General features: G+C 35.2%; 1 protein-coding gene across 2 annotated transcripts in view; it reads right to left on the bottom strand.

Moving 5' to 3' along the window:
* FRMD4A (FERM domain containing 4A) overlaps nucleotides 1–21075 on the bottom strand; it is a 365617-nt gene that overhangs the window by 151737 nt on the left and 192805 nt on the right. For both annotated transcript variants that reach the window (XM_044677278.1, XM_044677277.1), the window contains exon 4: nucleotides 15469–15561. In XM_044677278.1, the coding sequence (XP_044533213.1) occupies nucleotides 15469–15561 (93 nt within the window). The remainder of the gene's footprint in view (nucleotides 1–15468; nucleotides 15562–21075) is intronic.

Genomic DNA, 21075 nt, shown 5'->3' with positions numbered 1-21075 from the left:
CTGTATGTAAATGTGATGATATGAAATAATATATATGAATGATATGTAAAAAAATCAAGAGGTGAAAGAGAAGGTTGCACTGAGAGATAAGGAAAGGGAGACATAGAATGGGGTAAATTATATAATATGAAGAGGTATAAAAAATCATTATAGAGAGGGGAGGATAAGGGTGGTGACAGGCAATGCTTAAACTTTACTCTCATTGTAACTGGCACAGAGAAAGAGAAACAAGTATACTCAGTGAGGTATAGAATTCTCTCTTACCCTACAGAGAAGTAGAAGGGGAATTAGACAAGGGAAGGGAGAACTAATTGAAGGGAGGGGGAAGTGAGGGGATGGCAGAAAGCAAAATATTGGTAAGGAGGAACAGAAAGAAAGGGAATAGGACGGATCTAAAGGGGATGATATGATGGAGGGCAATACACAGTTAATAATCTTAACACTGAATGTGAATGGGATGAACTCACCCATTAAATGGAAAGAAATAGCAGAGTAGATTAAAAACCAGAACTCTACTATATGTTGTTTACAAAAAACACATCTGAGGCAGGGTGACACACACAGATTCAAGGTAAAAGGCTGGAGCAGAATTTATTAGGCATCATCTAAAGTAAAAAAGCAGGAGTAGCAATCATGATACCAGACAAAGCTAAAGTAGAAATTGATTTGATTTGATTTGATTTGATTTAAAAAGATAAGGATGGAAATTACATTTTGCTAAAGGGTACTATAAACAATGGTATAGTTTAAGAATCCTAGAAAATCAACTAATAAGTTAGTGGAAATAATTAACAACTTTAGCAAAGTTGCAGGGTACAAAATAAATCCACACAAATTATCAGCATTTCTATGTATTTCTAACAAAACTCAGCAACAGGAGTTAGAAAGAGAAACTCCCTTTAAAATCACTCTAGAGAATATAAAATATTTAGCAATCTGCCTACCAAGACAAACACAGGAGTTATATGATCACAACTACAAAACACTTCACACAATTAAAAGTAGATCTAAATAATTGGAAAAAACATCAATTGCTCATGGGTAGGATGAACTAATATAATAAAAATGGCAATCTACCCAAATTAATCTACTTATTCAGTGCCATATTATCAAACAACCATAAAACTTTTTTATAGCCTTAGAAAAAATTATAGCAAAGTTTATCTGGAAGAGCAAAAGGTCAATAATAACAAGGGAAATAATGAAAAAAAAATGTGGAGGGTAGGTTAGCAGTACCAGATCTTAAACTGTACTACAAAAAACAATATGGTACTGGCCAAGAGACAGAAGGGTGGAATGGAATAGACTAGGAGTAAATGATCTCAGCAAGCTGGTGTCTGATAAACCCCAAAATTCCAGCTTTGGGGACAAAAACTCACTGTTTGACAAAAACTGCTCGGAAACTTGGAAAACTGTATGGGAAAAATCAAGTCTACATCAATACCTCACACCCTATACCAAGATCAATTCAAAATGGGCAATCGTAAATAAATTAGGTGAACATAGAATAGTATACCTGTCAGATATGTGGGAAAGGAAGGAATTTAAGCCCAAGCAAGAGACAGAGAACATTAAAAAATGTAAAATGAATGACTTTGATTATATCAAATTAAAAAGTTTTTGTACAAAGAAAACCAATGCAACCAAATTTAGAAGGAAAGCAACAAACTGGGAGAAATTTTTAAAATAAAAATATCTGACAATGGTTTACCTTCCTAAATATATAAGGAACTAAGTCAAATTTACAAAAAAAATTAAGCCATTCCCCAATCAACAAATGGTCATGGGACATGAATAGGCAGTTTTCACATGAAGAAATCAAAATTATCAATAAGCACATAAAAAAGTTCTAAATCCCACTTGATTAGAGAAATGCAAATAAAAACAACACTGAGGTACTACCTCACACCTAGCAGACTGGCCAATATGGCAACAAAGGAAAGTGATAAGTGTTGGAGGGGTTGTGGCAAAATTGGGACACTAATGCATTTTTAGTGGAGTTGTGAATTAATCTAACCAATCTGGATAGCAATTTGGAATTAGGTGCAAAGGGTTTTAAAAGAATGCTTGCCCTTTGATCCAGCCATATCACTGCTGGGTTTGTACTCCAAAGAGATAATAAGGAAAAATACTTGTACAAAAATATTTATAGCCACACTCTGTGTTGGAAAAAAATTGGAAAATAAGAGGGCATCCATTGATAGGGGAATGGCTGAATAAATTGTGGTATCTGATGGTGATGGAATACTATTGTTCTGTAAGGAATGATGAACTGGAGGGTTTCTATCCAGGAACAAACAGAGTGCAGAGTGAAATGAACAGAACCAGGAGAATATTGTACAGAGACTAATATATTGTGGCACAATTTAATGTAAAAGACTTTTCTACTAGTAGCAATGCAATGATCTAGGACAATCTGGAGGAACTTAAGAGAAAGAACATTATCCACACCCAGAGAAAGAACTATGGGAGTAGAAATGCAGAAGAAAAACATATGATGAATCACATAGTTCATTGGGAATATGATTGGGGTTTTGGCATTAAAAGATTACTCTATTACAAATATGAATAACATGGAAATGGGTTTTGAAAAATGATACATGTATAACCCAGTGGGATTTCTTGTCAGCTCTGGGAGTGGGGGAGGAAGAGGGGAGGGAAAGAACATGAAACATGTAACCATGGGAAAACACTCAAAATAAATAAATTAATAAATGAAATTTTAAGAAAGCCTACTAGATGATGCTTTGAGAGTTATTTTTGTTCTTGTTGTTTATTTTGGTATAATGATTCCACGACTTTATTACATAAAGTCAATTACTACTAAAGCTGGTTTTATGACATCCATGGATAGGAAAGGATGATATTTCAGAAATGGAATGCCAAGTTATTGATGCCTATTTTTCTCATGTTGAATATGGATTTATGGCATTAGAGCTCTGATGAAAACCAGAAGTTATTAAAAAAAAACAACAACAACACTCTAAAGTCTCTCCTATTTAAAAAAATATTCCTGTAGCCTCCATTTTGGGAATTTGATTCGTTTGGGTCCCTGTTTTAAGAATGAAAACATTTCCTGATCCTTTACATTACGTCATAGATTTAGAAACCCCAAATGGAAAAGTCAGACATGACTAAAAGAACTCAACAACAAACAGATTTAGAAACTAGAAGAGACTTCAGAAATCATCTAGTAGTCATTTTGTAGATAGGAAAACAAATCCCAGGGAATCTATCTCAGGTAGAAAGTAGTAGAGCTAGAATTTGAAACCAGATCCTTTGCCTACAAATCCAGTGCTTTTCCATTACATAAATTCATGCTTGATTGTGAAAAATTTTAATCAGATCATCTCATATTTATGTTGGGAGCCATTGAGACTCCTCTTTTGACCCCTTTTATGATCCACACCTTTTCTTATTAGAAAAGCATTATAGTCTTATTGGAAAACTTTAAGTTCTTAGCAAATCAGCAGTCAAGAGGTTAACACTCTCTCCCTTGGTCAGAAATGCAGCTACTTGGGCTCAAAGCTGTTTTTTAGACAGTCAAGCCCCCAAGTCCTCAAAACGAGCTGGGGCTTTCCTCCCTAGAAAAATATTCCCAGACTTTGCTTACTGATAATAAGGTGGCTAGTATTCTAGCCTTGTGTTTTTTATCTTCACCTTGAAAACTCAGAAGCCTCTTTGTACTGTCTAAGTTGTAACTGTAATTTCTGTGCAGCTGTAGAAATTTCTCTGTGCCTTTGTGTGAAATGGGGTTTGAATTCTGTATTTATTAAACTGTGACTCAATGGCACTTGGGAGCTAGAACCATGAGCTGACAGAAATCCAGAGTCTCTAGTCTTTCTTTATCACCTAAGCTGTTCCTTATCAGACACCTCCTGGACCTGTTGAATAGCTAAATCAATTATATCAATAAAGTTGGAATTAATTGCCAAGGTAGCTAGGTAGCTCAATGGATAGAGTGCTAGAGTGGGAGTCAGAGAACAGTAAGATAAAATCCTGCCTATGTACTTATAAGCTGTGTAACCTAAGGCAAGTAAGACATTTAACTTCCCTCAGCTTCAGCTTCCTCATCAATAAAATGATGATAATAATATCACTTACCTCACAAGATTATAAAGATCCAACAGAGATAACACATGTAAAGTACTTAGATACTTAAGCTATCTAAATGTAAAATGTGCTGCCTTACGAGGCTGTAGGTTCCCTTTCACTGGAAGTTTTCAAGCAAAAGTTGGATGACCACTTGTGAGGTACATTATGAAAGGCATTCTTTATCAGGTTCAGGTTGCAATAGATTGCCTCTGAGATTGCTTTTCAACTCCAAGTCACTTGATTCTTTCAAGTCATTGGAAATACCAAGGTCATGGTGTAATATGAAAGAATGAAGAAGAATTCAAGAAAAATCACCTTCTAGGTGACAGAGTTCTCCAAAGTTGTTTTCTATATCTTCTTTTGTTGTATCAATAGACTGGAAAATCCGGAGTAATAAGAGTGCCACACACTGGCTGCATAACCTTGAATAATTCACATTCTTTCTGTGCTACAACTTCCCACCTATATTATGGCTCTGGTGCGTCCAAAAAAATAAAAAGAAGAGAAGAGAAGAGAAGAGAAGAGAAGAGAAGAGAAGAGAAGAGAAGAGAAGAGAAGAAAAAAACCTTGCATTTCTTAAACTCACAAAAGCTCAATTTATAATCATTAGAGGAGAAAAGGATTTCCTGCACTGAGGAGGTGAATCCTTTGGGGAAGAGGAAGGAAAATATTGATATTATGGGCAGAATATTCCATTCAAGATTTTTGATTTAACTCTCTTAAAATATTCTTCTTTTCAGCATTAGGTGGCAGTGTTGCATCATTTTCTTATTCTTCCAATGAAATGCACTGAAGATTCAACTAATTCATAAAGAAAATATCTATTCCCATAGTAAATCAAAGGAAATGAAAGATTCATGTAGGAATCAATGCCTTCACCAGATAAGTCTGAGTAGGGTCCTTTGGCTTGTTTAGTAGAACAGAATTTCAGTGCTTTCTGAATTAGAAGTTACTGACTTTTTAGATTGATAAATTTTCTTTGGGAACAAGCTACCTAAACTGCCAGAGATATATAGCCATGGACCCAAATTCATTTGCCTGGAAGACAGATCTGCCCTCTCCCCATGATGTACAGAGAAGGTACATGATCATTTTCAAAGCAGAGTATTTCAGCACTTAAAACAGGATGCTCTGAAGTGTGGGGAATTGATATTTTCTTATTCTTCCAGGAGGAGGCAGAAATTGCTAGAATGGGTTTAACACTGCTGAGGTTTAATACTGGCAGTTGAGACCATGCAGCTAAAGATACCACAACTCCTTTCCTCTTATCCTTCCTCCTCCACCATACTTGTCAACATACTTTGTTACTTGTAATCCACTGAATCTATATTTCAAGGGTTGATTAAGTATGCCAGCGAATAGTTTACTTTGTAAGAAATGGAAATAGTTCGTTTTGACTATAAGCTTTGTGGCAAATGATGGGAAGGAGAGGTGAGGTGAGGAGAAGGGAGGAAAGAGGAAGAAGAAAAAGAAAAAGATGAGGGAGAAGGGAGTTGGGGGAGTGATGGAGGGAAGGACAGAAAGCCATGATGAGGATAGAGATGAGATCTGGAAGAGATATCTGAATTAGTTTTTCCAGTTGAACAACTAAACTATTTAAAATTTCAGTGTTACTAAATATTAACTGAAAACATACATTTGGGTCAAATTAATATGCAATATGTCATAGTAAGTAGCCCCACTTCAGAATATGTGCAATTGCTGCTATTCTAATTAACAGTCGATATTATCATATCGGTCACAAGAGAAAAACGCGAGTCTTTCACAAAAATGACTATAAAAATCCTACTCTTTTAGGGGGTAGCTGGGTAGCTCAGTGGATTGAAAGCCAGGCCTAGAGACAGGAGGTCCTAGGTTCAAATTTGACCTCAGACACTTCCCAGCTGTGTGACCCTGGGAAAGTCACTTGACCCCCATTGCCTACCCTTAACACTCTTCTGCCTTGGGACCAATACACAGTATTGACTCCAAGATGAAAGGTAACAGTTTAAAAAAAAGAAATCCTACTCTTTTAAATAAAGTTTTCCTGCTTCTCTATTTTCTTTAATTGTTTACTTTAGGTCATTATTTCTGAAAAGGTACATTTAAAGAGATTTAGAGTAGTCTCTAACTAATTTTCCTGATTCCCTAGGTTCATTGTTAGAGGTACAGTGGTACTAAGTTAGACTAACTAGTTAAAAAGAATGGAACTCAAAGCTCTAGAAATTATCCTGAATTTGAACTGAAAAATTCCCATGGACTCCTTTAGTTAATTAGACAGATTCCAGGTCCATTTTCTTTTGGCCAGATTCTTAGAATTTGGGCCCATGAACTTCTTGAATGATGTCAATCAATTCTATAACATTGCTGTCACCCCTGAGTTGCCAGAACAGTAATGAAAAACAAGTGTCATTTATCTGTGTAATTTGTGTCATATACCAACAGCTGTACATTATTTACTATGAGATTTTTGTACCTTCCATTGTTGTGTGTCTTCTTATAAACCCTTAGGTTTAAAAGGTGATCCATCTTCATTTAAAGAATAGTTACTGATCTCCTACAATGGGCAGTTTTATAGTAGAGAGGTGAGACTGAAGACAGAAGTGGAATTCAGACTCTAACTTCTACTTAAGCTCTAATTTTTTCCATATTATTCTTGTAGTTGTTTATATGATGCTCAAATGTTTTCCTATATATATATATATATATTTGATGTCCTGAACTAGATTCTAATCTCCATAAAGGAATAAGTCCTTCCTTCCCTCCCTCTTTCCTTTTTTCCTTCCTTCCATTCTTCCCTCCTTCCTCTTCCTCATCCCTTTCATTCTTCCTTGCTTTCTTTCTCTTTCTTTCAAGTATTCCAGGGAAAGGCAGTGTATACAGTAGATAGGGAGTTGGAGTCAGAGTTGGAAAGACCTGGGTTAAGTCCTGCCTCTGATAAATACTATGTCACTTTAGGCCAGCGACTTAATCTCACAGTATTCCAGGTATCTTATAAGGCTGTAAGTTGTAAAAACAGTTTCATATCTGCACTGGTGGAGGTAGTTTTTCTACATCAATAAAATCACAGGTCCATTCAAGATTTTAAAATAATACAATCAAAAAAACTTTTCAGGAACACCAAGATATATAGAATGAAGAAACTTTAGAGTTTACCTCCTCCAATACTCTTATTTACAGATAAGGAAAACAACCCCAGAGAGATTAAGTGACTTGCTCAAGGTCACACTATGTAATAAGTAGTAAATTTAGGAATTTAACTCAATTTCTATGTCACCAAATCCAACAATCCTACACCTACACCATATGGCACATGGTAAGGACTTAAGTAAATGCTCATTATTCAATGAAAATAGATTTAATTTTAAAAATCAAAAGGGAAAGTATGTAATAAAGTAGAAAGAGCAGAGCATTAAAATTCAGATTTAAGTTTTCGTCTCAGCCAGTAATTAGTTATATGCTCATACGCAAGTCATTTTGTTTCTTTGTGCCTCAGTTTTTTCATTTTGAAAATCACAATAATTATGCTTGCCTAACACACATTAATGAAATATTGTAAAAGAAGACTTGAAGATTAGACAGCGCTAATTGTAATTATTAATACTGACTATATAGTTTTGCCCCATCTCCAACAGAGCACCAAATAAAGATGGATACTTGAATACTATTTAGTTTAGTTGAATAGTCTAGGTACTTATCAAAAGGAAAGACTGAAAAGGACAGAATGTAGAGGAAAGCAGAAAGTTCTTCTTGTTTTTTTTAAAGCAATAGTAGAGGGGAAAAAAAGATCAGCTCTTCCTTTTTAAGATGTTCACTAGCCATTCTGTTAACTCTTAATATATTCTGTATTATCTTTCTGACATTCTCTTGGTTTTGTGAATTTATGCATGGATACAAAGTAAAAGTAATGGAGAGGAAGAGGTAAAGGAGGAGGATGGCATGTGCAAACAAGTAAAGGATGGGATAAGAAATCGCTTACTTGTTTGGACATATCTAACATCTCTAAAGCAGCCCTCTCTCTGGTCCTTCTGTCTATGTGCTTTGTCTCATTTTGATAATAGTAGGAAATGAAAGAGTATGGAGAGGAAAAGCCTAACTATTGTTTCTTGTTGGCAGATAAAATGATCTAATTTGGGTGCCAGAGCCCCAAATGGAACAGGTTTCTGGATAATTTGTACTACCTTTAGAAAATCTCATTCCATTCCATTGACTTTTTTTCTGACATCAAGTCTCCTGTTTTATTCTTACACATTGTTGGGAAGCCCCACAGTGTGCTGGCTTTGGAATCAGAGGACCTAGGCCAAAGACAGGTCCTTGGGACAAGATAACCTTACCATTTGTTGCTGTTCAGTTATTTCAGTCATGTATAACTTGTGGCAGAGGTATTAAGAGTAGTTTGACATTTCCTTCTCCAGCTAATTTTTCAGATGAGGAAACAAATAGGCTTAAGTGATTTGCCCAGGGTCATATAGCTAGTAAGTGTCAGAGACCACATATGAACTCAAGTCTTTATGACTCTAGCCCCCATGCTATAATCAATGTGTCCCCTAGCTGCTCTAACCTCGGCAAGGTCCTATATTTTCTTGAGATTCAGTATCTGAATGAACAGAATGATGGGTTTAGACTAAATGACTCCTAAAATTTCTTCCAGTTTTAAATCTAGAATCCTATGATGTTCATGAGCAACATAAAGAAGAATATCCCTGTCCTCCATAGCCCCATTCTTCACCTGAAAGTGCTGTCTTCAAAATGACCAGAGATCTCTTCCTTTCCAAAATTAATAGCCTTTTCTCAGTCCTTATTCTTTTTGAGCTTTCTATAGCATTTGACACTGCAGATCACATCCTTGGGGATACTTTCTTCTTTGTAGGTTTTCATGACACTGCTCAGTCATGGTTCTCCCTATCTGTCTGACTATTCTTTCTCAGTTTCTTTTGCTGGTTCTTTTTTTTTTTTTTTTTTTTTTTAATATTTTTTTTAAACCCTTAACTTCTGTGTATTAGTTCCTTGGTGGAAGAGTGGTAAGGGTAGACAATGGGGGTCAAGTGACTTGCCCAAGGTCACACAGCGGGGAAGTGTCTGAGGCCGGATTTGAACCTAAGACTTCCCATCTCTAGGCCTGACTCTCAATCCACTGAGCTACCCAGCTGCCCCCTCTTTTGCTGGTTCTTTATGTATGTCATATTCCCTAACCATGGAGTTTTCCCCTTAGACTCTTTTCTAGTAGTTCTCATTTTACTTTATCCTATTTCACGTGGTATTTCAATAGTTCCTATGATTTCAGTTTATATTTATGCAGATGGTTCTAGATTTATATGTCCAGACCTAGGGTCTCTGCAGAGTTAAATCATTTATTAAACCAACTATGCTTTAGGCATTTTGAAAGAGAAGCTCTGTAAACATCTCATATTCAATGTCTAAAACAGAACTCATTATCCTTCATCCAAACCATCCCATCTTTTCAACTTCACTATTTCTATGAAGGGCATCACAATTGCCCCAATAACTCAAGCTTGCAAATGCATTGCTATCCTTGATTCCTCACTCTCTCATCCAACATATTTAATTTATCGTCAGATCTTGTGGTTCTTACCTTCAGAATAATGATCATAAACACTCCCTTCTGTCCACTAACACAGTCACCACCCTAGGTTAGGCCTTCCATTTCTTTTACCTCTTGCCTGGTTTTCATTGAAGAAGGAAATGGTAAACCCCATTCAGTCTCTTTGCCAAGAAAAACCCAAGTGGGATCATGAGGAATCAGATACTACTGAGAATGACTGAACCAACAACGACAACAATCTATCTTCATGTCTCATGCCTTTCTCCTTTCTAAGACATCTTCCACTCAGTTGCAAGGGCATTTTAAATAGCAATAACAAAAATAACAATACGAGTTTGCATTTATAGCATGCATATACACTTTACAATTATCATTTCATTTGATCCTTAGAAGAATCCTACAAAGTAGGTGCTATATTATTGCCACTTAATAGTTGAGGGAATGAGGCAAAAAGAAGTGACTTGATCAAGCTCATACAACTACTGACTCTATCCACCTTACTGTTTTGCTAAAGTATAGGTGTGATCACCTTCCTATATTGCTTCAGTATAAGTAAGATCACATTATTCTCTGTTCTAGGGGCTCACTATACCTCTAGTATCAAATATAAACCTTACATTTGAAGCTTTTCATAACTTGTCCCCTTCCTACCTTTTTAGTCTTCTGATTCCCAGACCCTTTGACCTTCCTACCCTTGTCTTTATAATCCAGCTATACTTGTACTTCTTTGAACTCAAAGGCTGAACTCCTAACACTCTGACCCTTCTCTATCTCATTTCCTGCCTTCAAGACTTGACTCAGATCTCACTTTCTTTCTCACTTCCTTGGGGGAAGAGAAGTCTTCACTAGTCTCCCAAAATGCTAATGCCTTCTCTTTTCAGAGGACCTTCTGTATAACTAGTGATGCATATCTCATTAGAAAGTAAGCTTCTTAAGGGCAGGGTCTGTTTTTTACTTTCTAGGTGTGGCCAGTGCTTTGTGTAATAAGCTCTCAATAGGTTCTCAATATTGAGAAGCCCCAAGTTACTTATTTGTACATATAAAAAACTGAGCCCTAGTGAACTAGCATCTTAGAGTTAGTAAATTTCCTAGTTTGCATAAAATAGCAAATTTCCGAATGACCTATTATCCTTGGGTTAGAAAATGAATATTTTATATATTTTATTTCCCCCTCAGCTTTTCACAGTATTTCTCTCCCCCTTGCTATGGCACTGGATTCTTCCCTTCTAGTAACATTATTAAAGAGACTCTCACTTCCATCTGGAGGATAAGATGATAATGCCTCAAGCCTTTCCACTTAAAACTTGCTTTGGTTGTTTCTTTATCCCCATTTTGAAATCAAAGATACTAATTTTCTAAATGAGCTTTAGGTTACCAGGGAGAAAATCAGGATCAGAGTTAGAATTAAAGCTCTAGGGTCTTGATTCCTTGACCTGAAACTTACTTTCCTCAGCCACTCTTCATAAAAAGCACAGCTGGTGATAAGCTTTTATGGGTCACTTTCCATTAATGAATCTCATGTCTCTTTTGAAGTAATAATCACCATATGGAGTTTGGGGAAAAATTTTTATTTTACCAATAATCTGAGGTATTGGAACCTTTTGAGGTCAATCAATTAGCATTAAATATATACTTGCTATATGCCAGGCATTTTATTAGTAACTAAGGTTACAAATAAAAACCAAATCAATCCTTGTCTTCAAGGAGATTTCATTCCATAGGGGAAAAACACATGTGTTTATGTGTGTGTTTGGTAAATACAAAAGGGTAGTGTGTGTGTGTGTGTGTGTGTGTGTGTGTGTGTGTGTGTGTGTGTGTAGAGGTGGGAGTAGACATAATAGACATAAACAGTTGGGAAATGAGCAAAGACCTCATATGTTCTTCTTGTTGTTCAGTCTTGTCTGACTTATTGATCTCACTTTTTTTTTTTTCTTGCAAAGATACTAGGGTGGTTTGCCATTTCCTTTTCCAGCTCATTTTATAGATGAGGAAACTGAGTCAAACCAGGTTAAGTGACTTGTGCAGGATAACATAGCTAGTAACTCAGGTCAAATTTGAACTTGGGTCCTACTGACTCCTGGCCTCTCTGTCCATAGTACCACCTACCTAGCTGCCCTAAAGACTTCATGTAGAGGGTAGCAAATAAGTTGACTATTAAAAGAAGCCAGAGATCCTAAGAGGAAAAAATGAGAGGAGGATGTATTTGTGCTTGGAGAAAAGCCTTGGCAAAAGCTGAGAGACAGGAAATGGAGTATCATGGACAAGGAACAATAAATAGGCCAGTTGGTTTGGAAAGTGGACTTACATGAAGGGCAATAATATATAATAAACCTGGATAATTATGCTGGAACTAAACTGTGAATTCATCCCAAACCCGACTCCAAAGCCTGTATTTTATCCTAGGAGCAAGAAGAAGTCACTGGAAGCAAATATTTGAGCAGGGAAGTGGCAGGTCAGGCTTGTGCTTTTGGAATATCATTTTAACAGCTATGTGGAATTGGTGTGGGGAGACTCTTGAGGCAAGGAGTCTAAAGAAAAGGCACCTAGAAAAGTTAATGAAAATCTAGATTCTAGATTTAGAATCTAAAGTCTAGAATTTATAAAGTATACCTAGAGTTCTAAACTTGGAAAAGTCAAAGAAAAACTGATATTCTAGACACCCTTTTTCATGGACGAATAAATTTAGGTCTGGACGGAACTTGAGTTCTGTTTCAATCCATTCATTCTACTGGTAAAGAAACTCAATAGTGGTCACTGGCTTTGGATATCCTGAGAAGGTACCATGGTTGGAAAAGCATAACCTGGTTTTGAAGACTGGAAAGAGAGTTTGAATTTCAGGTTTTTACTGACTCATTCCACTGCTCAAGTTACTTAACCTTTTGGCATCTTAGCTTCCTAATCTGTTGAAGAGGCATGAAAATTCTATTCCATCTCTCAAACATGTCATGAGAATATATTTTGGTGAAAGAGCATACATATGCCAAATAAAAAGCCATCCTGGGATGGTATCCAATATAGAACATGTGGGAATATTTATATTCTATAAGCTTCGAAAGCTTGGCTTAAGGCATTTGATCTTTTCCACTTTCCTCTTTTATGAGGGTGATTTAATTTTCCCTTCTCACTAAGTCAAAGGAAAAGCCACTCACCACCTGATCAGAGCCTGGGTCTGTTATATAGATATATATCTCTTTAAACCAATGCAGAAATGACTTTACAAGACTCTCTAGAGTGAAACTGCTTTTAAGATATACATGTTTAATGGATGGCTAGGCTGAGGCTTTAGATATTTGGGTTAAATAGAATGGATTCCATCAACTTTTCTGATAAGGAAGGTCAGGTGGCATACACTGGGAAAGATCTTGCTTGGAGAGAAAATTTTTTTCTGAGTTTTAAACAGTCTCCAACATCTGGAATCTTCATGAAGATAATGCATTATGCCTGTCCCTAGATAAAGAATATGGTATGTAGTCAGTGTTAGAAAAACATACCAATTTTGCTGGGGAATCTTTCCAAAATGAAATAATAATAATTAATTGGCATGCCAGCAGGGAGGAAGATCTCTAGTGGAGTATGCCTTGGCCCTAGACTGGTCAATATTTTTTATCATTACCTTAAATGAATGGGTAGATGTGCTGCCTATTAAATCTGAAAATGACACAAAGCTTGGATGACACTGGGAGGCAGAGTCAGAATCTAAAAAGGCTTATTTCAACATGCCAGAATGATAGGATAAAATGACTAAGATGAAGTTAATAGTGGCTACATATAAAAATCTATACTTAAGTTTAAAAAAAAATCAATCCCACAGGTTGAAATGAATGAATGGATAGACCATGGTTCAAGTAAAGATGTAGGGAGTGGGATTAGTGGACAGAATATTCATACTATTGTCCTAGTTTCCCTAAACATGTACTCTGAACTGTCTTTTCAGAACCAATAATGGGCTGGTGCTCTGCTCTTCACTGTCGCTATAGGGAATATATTACGGGATCAGTAGAGTCTGCCAATGGAAAAGAGTTGCAAAATTCTGACCTCTAGTTATTCCAAAATTGTTAGCCTGCTATTTTACTTTCACACTTTCTTCTGGGATGGTCTGGTTTTCCAGTGAGAAGTCAGCTCCTGGTAGTTAGCATGGCCTCAGGGATAAACATTTACACTACCAATCTTAGAGAACCTCAAACCTCCCACAAGCCATTAGTCTCCAGCTCCTAGTTGATAACAGACCCTTGGGGGATAAAGGAAGGGTGTGGAGAAGAGTCTCTATATGCAACAACAAAAATGTTATCATTTTTCCTGGTTAATATCTGTGGAGTATTTTGCAGATGGTGGATGGGGTTCAATAAATGCTAAGTATTATCATTCTCTCCACAGGTAATGAATTGCCTAAATTTGAAGTCTGTATGTACTTTGACTGAAGTCACCTGATGATTGAATTCTCCCAGGAGAATTTCTCTCCTTCTGCATTACATGGCTACCTCTCCATTAATTTGAGAAAGGATAGGCACCATTGAGAGGATTATAATATTGAAATCCTTCCTATCAGCGATGGAAATGGTTAAGATTAGTTCTGAAATGTAAGCAGCTGTTAAACAAATCATAAAGACATTAACTGTTAGTTTGAATGTACCTTAGCAGCTGAGGTAAAGGATACATACTGCACCTTGTAAAACAAATCTATTATGTGATATATTCTTTAGATTCAAGACCATTTAGTGCACTTTTGGAATTGTCAGGCTGGTTGGGACCAAAATTGCATCCCTTTGGATTTCTGAATTGTATTTTTTCCTGTTGGGAATTATTATGCTAATTATTTGTTTCCATTATTTGAACCTCTGTTAACATGTTTTAAAAGAGCTGAGAAAATGTAGAGGTTGGAAATTATTGTGCATTTGAATTCAACAAGCATTTGGAGCATTTAAAGAAAGAGACTCTCAAATGTGAAAGTCTCCATAATCACTCCACATTATTTGTAAGTAGAAAGAGGCAATGAATGGATCATTGAGCTAAGCCAAAAACAAGAGATGTTGGACCTGAGAGTTCTGATTTTGACTCTGTGACTGATTTACTTACTCGACCTCTCCCTGACACCACAAAGCTTTCTGTAAAATGGAGGTGATAATTCTGTCCAATTTTAAAGGGTTTGTTGCAAAGGTTAACTAATCATGCATAATAAAGTTCTTTGCAGCTACACAATAAACATTTGTCAAAAGGTTAATGAAGTACACAGTTCCAATTGTTTCTGATATTTTGTCAGGCATTTTTTTCCCCTATCACCACAGGATAAATCAGTCAGTTATAGCAAGGAAAGAAATATTCTTTTTTGGGGAGCACAAAGGTTCAGAGAAGGCAATGTGGGGACATATGATATGAGAAACATTAGCATTATTTAGTATAGGTTCTAGAGTTCTCTATGATTCAAGTGAATATGATAACTATAATAGAATTAGTAGGGTTTAACGTGTTTGGGAATAAAATCATGACTATTATTTTTAGTTGTTTAATCTACATTCCCAGTATTATGCTCTACCTTATAATGAGAAAGGGTTATAGACTTAGTTTGTATTTCCATGATTGCACTGAAATTCAAAAAATCATTAAGTTCATTTACATAATATAATATAATATATTAATACCATCCCCATCCCCTTGCCCTGGCATTAACAGAAAGATAAAGGTGTACATCATGTATATGGGTATAGACATACATAATAGATGTAGTATTTACTAGATGAATATTCTCTTATGAACCAAGAAACTTTATTATTCCTTTATGGTTAGCATGCTCAGCTTTCCAGCAATATGCAGCAATGTGAATACTCTCTACATACCTGACACAGAAGTACAAAACAACAGGTCCTGATTTTTTGGGGAAGTCATGTTCCAACACTCTGCGATCTAGCTGAAGCCAGTTTAAATGTCCCCTGAGGGGAAAAAAAGGCAAAAAAAAAAAAATAATCAAAGTCTATAATATTTCCAAACATTCTTGACTCTGTGTATATGTGTTCATGAATTCATACTCACACAACTCAGCAGAACCTCTAATAGAGATATGCAGTACAAAGATAAACCTAGACTTTTGCTTAATGATGTAGGGACTAGTAAATTTCAGGCATTTTTCTGCAGTATCATTAAGTCAGTATTTGAAGAAAGCTTGGAAGATAATTAGTAAATATGAAGTGTAATAGAGAAAAAACCAATGGCATGGTGATATAGAATCACCATTGGAAAGAGATTTATATTTGATTCCTATTTCCAAGATAAAGTCATCAACTTCATTCAAATCACATATTAACAAGTCTCCCTTTCCCCTTGTACACTTTCCTTCTGTTCTCTTTAATGCCTTTTTCTGAGGAATTCAAAGCACTTTATAGATCTCTAATCAATCTTCAAAATTTCTTTAGATAAGTAGATGAAGAGAGAGCAACACTTCCATTTAAAATGGCCAGCAAAAGTCAGAGAACAATTTAATGAAGTTATAATTCTCTTCTCTTCATCTTATACTTATTTTTCTACTCTGGGCTTGACTTTGATCTTTACTTTAATCCATCTAGGACATTAAATACTTGACCCTTTTGCAAAATAGAAAGACATGGCAGCTAAGGAAAGGCAATAGCAGCTTAGACAACAAGTATTATTCCACTAAATTAGATTATCCCAAGTATGTGTATGAAAGCAAATGACAACAAATAGAAAATGGAAAAGATGAGACAGTGTTTCTATTATCTCTGCTGATTTATTATCTGTATAAATGTGAGTTTATTAATATATTTGCTTATCATTATTTAACAAGGCATAAAATAGAGAAACAGATGACTATCAAAGGCATTCAACAACATCAAAAAGATTGTTTTGAGCAGTAACCCTTTGGAAAAGAAATACCTATAGATGATGAGGTCCTTCAGATGACCATATTTATGGATGACATTGTGCTGACTTCATCAATGCCCAGAATATGATATAACCTCCTTAACAAGATCTACAGCCACTCAAATAAGATCTATGAATTTACAAAGAATAAGAAATGGCTAAGGGGCAGGTATGTCCTGTGTTCAAATCTGACCTCAGACACTTCTCAGCTATGTGACTCTTGAGTAAGTCACTTAGCTCCCATTGACTAGTCCTTACTGCTCTTCAGCCTTGGAACCAATATGCAGTATTGATTCTAAGATGGAAGGTAAGGGTTTAAAAAAAAAAAAAAGGATAATAAAAGCTGCCAGTGATGGGCAAACTACAGCACCCTGAAATGTTCTATCCATCAGTGGGACATCATTCCTAATCTGATGAATACAATGAGGATAAAGTACAATGAAACTTCGAAAGACTTGCCTTAGAAACAGACTGACAGTTGAACATTTCCTTTCCTCTGCCCCCCCCCCTTTAAAAAGTTTGCCCATCACTAGAGACTATGGCACGCAGCTGGAAAAACTGAGCTAGTTCATCAAGCTGTCCTCAAAATTGAATAAGAAGTAAGAGTACCAGCTGGATTAAATTTGGAAATTGCATAAATCTTTCAACAATCCAAATATTCCCTTTCACAAAAGCTTGAACTAATCTTTGATTCTTCACTTTCTCTCTTTCTTTTTCTCCATTCACCAGGCTACTGTTCTAGTTCTAAACCTTATCACATATTTCTTGTTACAATATTTTGTATTGTTGTATATTGTAAAATATACAAAAATTTGCAATAGCCTCCTAATTGACTTTCTGGTCTTAAGTCTCTCCTATCTTCAATCAATCCTCAATAGAGCTGCTAAATAGATATTCCTAAAAGTTAGGTCTGACCATACCTAAGATAAGGGTAACAATGCTACTGCTACTACTACTACTAACTACTACTACTACTACTACTAACTACTACTACTACTACTACTACTACTACTACTACTACTACTACTACTACTACTACTACTACTACTACTAATAATAATAACAATAACAATAACATTTATACAGTGCTTACTAGTGGAACTATGGGAAGTAGGTACTATTATTATACCATTTTTCAGATGAGGAACCTGAGGCAAATAGAGGATAAAATAAACTCTTGTGCATGGCACTTAAATCTTGAAATCTATCTTCCAATACTTCTTTGAATTCTTTATGTATTTTATATTCTGATCAAACTAGTCTACTTGCTGCTCCCTAGACATGATATTCTATCTTCTAACTCTGTTCCTCTGTATAGGCTGTCCCCACAATAGCCTGGAATGCATTTCCTCATCACCATGACTTCTTCTTAGATTTCCTAGCTTCCTTCATGGCACAACTCAAGAACCATGTATAATCAATGAAGTTAGAATTCAATGGGAAACAGTTTCTGGGGGAAATTATCCTTGTGGCAAATTTCTCTGATAAAAGTTTAATATCCAAAATACATAGTTAGCTAATACTATTAAATATGTAAAGTCATTCTTCAATAAGTAGTCAAAAGATATGAATAAAGAGCTTTCAAATAAAGAAACCAAATGAAAAATTGCTCCAAATCACTAATAATAAATGAAATTCAAATTTAAGAAAATTTAAGAAAAAATTCAAATTTGAGAAAAAAAAAAGGCTTACACTTCAAATAAATTAGATTAGCAAGGATGACAAAATATGAAAATGGCAATTGTTGGAGAGGATGGGGCAGGATAGCTCCACTTAAAATGTATTCACTTTTGGTCATGCTGAGAAATGGCCTAACAATTCAGAAAAGCTATTTGGAACTATACTTCCTTCCCTACATCACTAAATTGTTGATACCACTGCTAGACATATACTCTAAAGATGTCAAAAACAGAGGGAAGGGGGAAAGGGTCTATATGAATAAAAAAGACATAGAGCAACATTTTCATTATTACCTCTTGGGAGTTAAAACCTAGTAGTGGTATTGCTGAATCAAAGATTCTTGCCCTTTGGGCATAATTCCAAATTGCCTTTCAGAATGGTTGGATCAATTCACAACTCCACCAGTAATGCATTTAGTTTTATGTTAGTGTCTCAATTTTGCTACATCCCCTCCAACATTTATCATTTTCCTTTACTATCATATTGGCCAAATTCTAGGTGTGAGGTGGTATCTCAGAACTGTTTTGATTTGCATTTCTCTAATCAGGAAGGATTTAGAACACTTTTTTTATGTGATTGTTGATAGTTTTGATTTCTTCATCTGAAAACTGTCTATTCATATCCTTTGATCTTTTATCAGTTGGGGAATGATTTGATTTCTTGTATATTTGATTTAATTCCTTATATAGTTGGGAAATTAGATCTTTGTCAGATAATTTTGTTATAAATTTTTCCTCCAGTTTGTTGCTTCCCTTTTAATTTTGGTTGCATTGATCTTAGTTGTACAAACCTTTTTAAATTTAATATAATCGGAATCAATCATTTTACATTTTATAATGTTCTCTGTTTCTTGCTTGGTCTTAAATCCCTTCTTTTCCCATAGATCTGACAGTTATACTATTCTATGTCCACCTAAATTATGATTTCACTCTTTATATTTAAGCCATTTACCTATTTTGAATTTATCTTGGTATAGTGTAAAAGATGTTTACCTAAACCTAATTTTTCCCATACTGTTTTCCAATTTTCCCAGCAGTTTTTTTTCAAATAGTGAGTTCTGTTCCAAAAGCTGGGATCTTTGGGTTTATTGAACAGTAGCTTGCTGAGATCATTTACCCCTAGTCTATTGCATTGATCCTCCCTTCTATCTCTTAGCCACTACCATATTGTTTTGATGATCACTGCTATGTAGTACAGTTTAAGATCTGGTACTGGTAGGCCCCCATCCTACATATTTTTTTTTCCATGAGATCCCTTGATATTCTTGATCTTTTGTTCTTTCAGCTGAACTTTGTTATAATTTTTTCTAATTCTATAAAAAAGTTTTTGGGTAGTTTGATAGATATGGCACTGAATAAGTAAATTAATTTAGGTAGGATTGTCATTTTTGTTATATTAGCTCATCCTACCCATGAACAACTAAAGTTTTCCCAATTGTTTAAATCTAGTTTTATTTGTGTGAAAAATGTTTTGTAGTTGTGTTCATATAATTCCTGTGGTTGTCTTGGCAGACAGATTGCTAAATATATTATATTGTAGAGTGATTTTAAATGGAATTTCTCTAACTCTTACTGCTGATTTTTGTTGGAAACATATAGAAATGCTGATTATTTATGTGGGTTTTATCTTGCATCCTACAACTTTGCTAAAATTATTAATTATTTCCACTACCTTTTCAGTTGATTTTCTAGGGTTCTTTACATAGACCATCATATCATCTGCAAAGAGTGATAGTTTAGTTTCCTCCTTGCCTACTTTATTCCCTTCAATTTTTTTCTCCTCTAATTGCTAACACTAGCATTTCTAATACATATACTTGTTTCTTAAAGGAGAGCTTTTGTGGATTAGTGAGTTAGTAGTGATAGCAATAAAAAAAGAAAAAATTAACACTAAAAAGAACAAACAGAAAAGAACAAAAAGGTGAAAAGGGAAAAAGTGGTGCAGTTTTATGACTTCCATGATATGAGGTGATTATACCTTAGCATGCTACTTGATTCATCATATTCATTCTAAATTCTAACATAATCTAGGAGTGTGTTGTGATATTTCTTTATTAACTACTAGAATTGCTACTTCCTTTTCTTTAGTAACTTAATGACCTGAGTCACCTTTCCAGTTTACTAATAAGTAGTATTTATATAGTACTTTAAGGTTTATGAATTCTTTACATATGCTATCTAAATATTACTTATTTAATAAACTAGAGAAAGAGATTTCTCAAAAGAACAATCCCCTCACTCCAGCTCTCTCTGTGTATGTATGCATATATATCTATATCTATATCTATATCAATCTATCTATAGCTACTGGTTATATTCTTTAATAATGGATGTACTTTCTAAAAACAGATATTTTTTAATCAGGGTCATCTGTAATCATTACCATTCCTCTTGAGTTATCCCCACTTTTGAAATGTGGCCCCTTCTTTCAGCTTTTCCAGATAACTACAAAAGTCTCTCTAGAATCCTTTACTTATTTATTCCAACAATAGGGGATAAATAAATGCATATCCATTTCTGTTTTCTCATAATCTCTCTCCAAAGATGAAAGGGACCTGTGTAGAATCACAGCTAAATCTCTATAGCCTCTTCACAGACTCAAGGAATTCTCTCTAAAATATTTCTTTATAGGAGTTAGACAATTTTATCAGGAAAGAAGTTCTCTTCATATTCTTTCTCATGTCCTCGTTTCATTTATCTTCAACTATCACATCCATTTCTTTCCATAGAAATTGGCAAACTGTAACTATCCTAAAATTCCCAAGTCCTCTTAAAGATAAAGAAGCTTCTCTTCATTCATTATCTAATAGGAGACAAATGTAGCTGTTCTCTACAAAGAAAAATGTGTCTTCTGTGAATTTTGGGCATGAGCTAGATGACAGGAAAAAT

This window comes from Gracilinanus agilis, chromosome 5 (assembly GCF_016433145.1).
Source record: "Gracilinanus agilis isolate LMUSP501 chromosome 5, AgileGrace, whole genome shotgun sequence".
Taxonomy (NCBI): domain Eukaryota; kingdom Metazoa; phylum Chordata; class Mammalia; order Didelphimorphia; family Didelphidae; genus Gracilinanus; species Gracilinanus agilis.
Note: the sequence above shows the minus strand (reverse complement) of the source record. Positions and strands in the feature narration are given on the sequence as shown.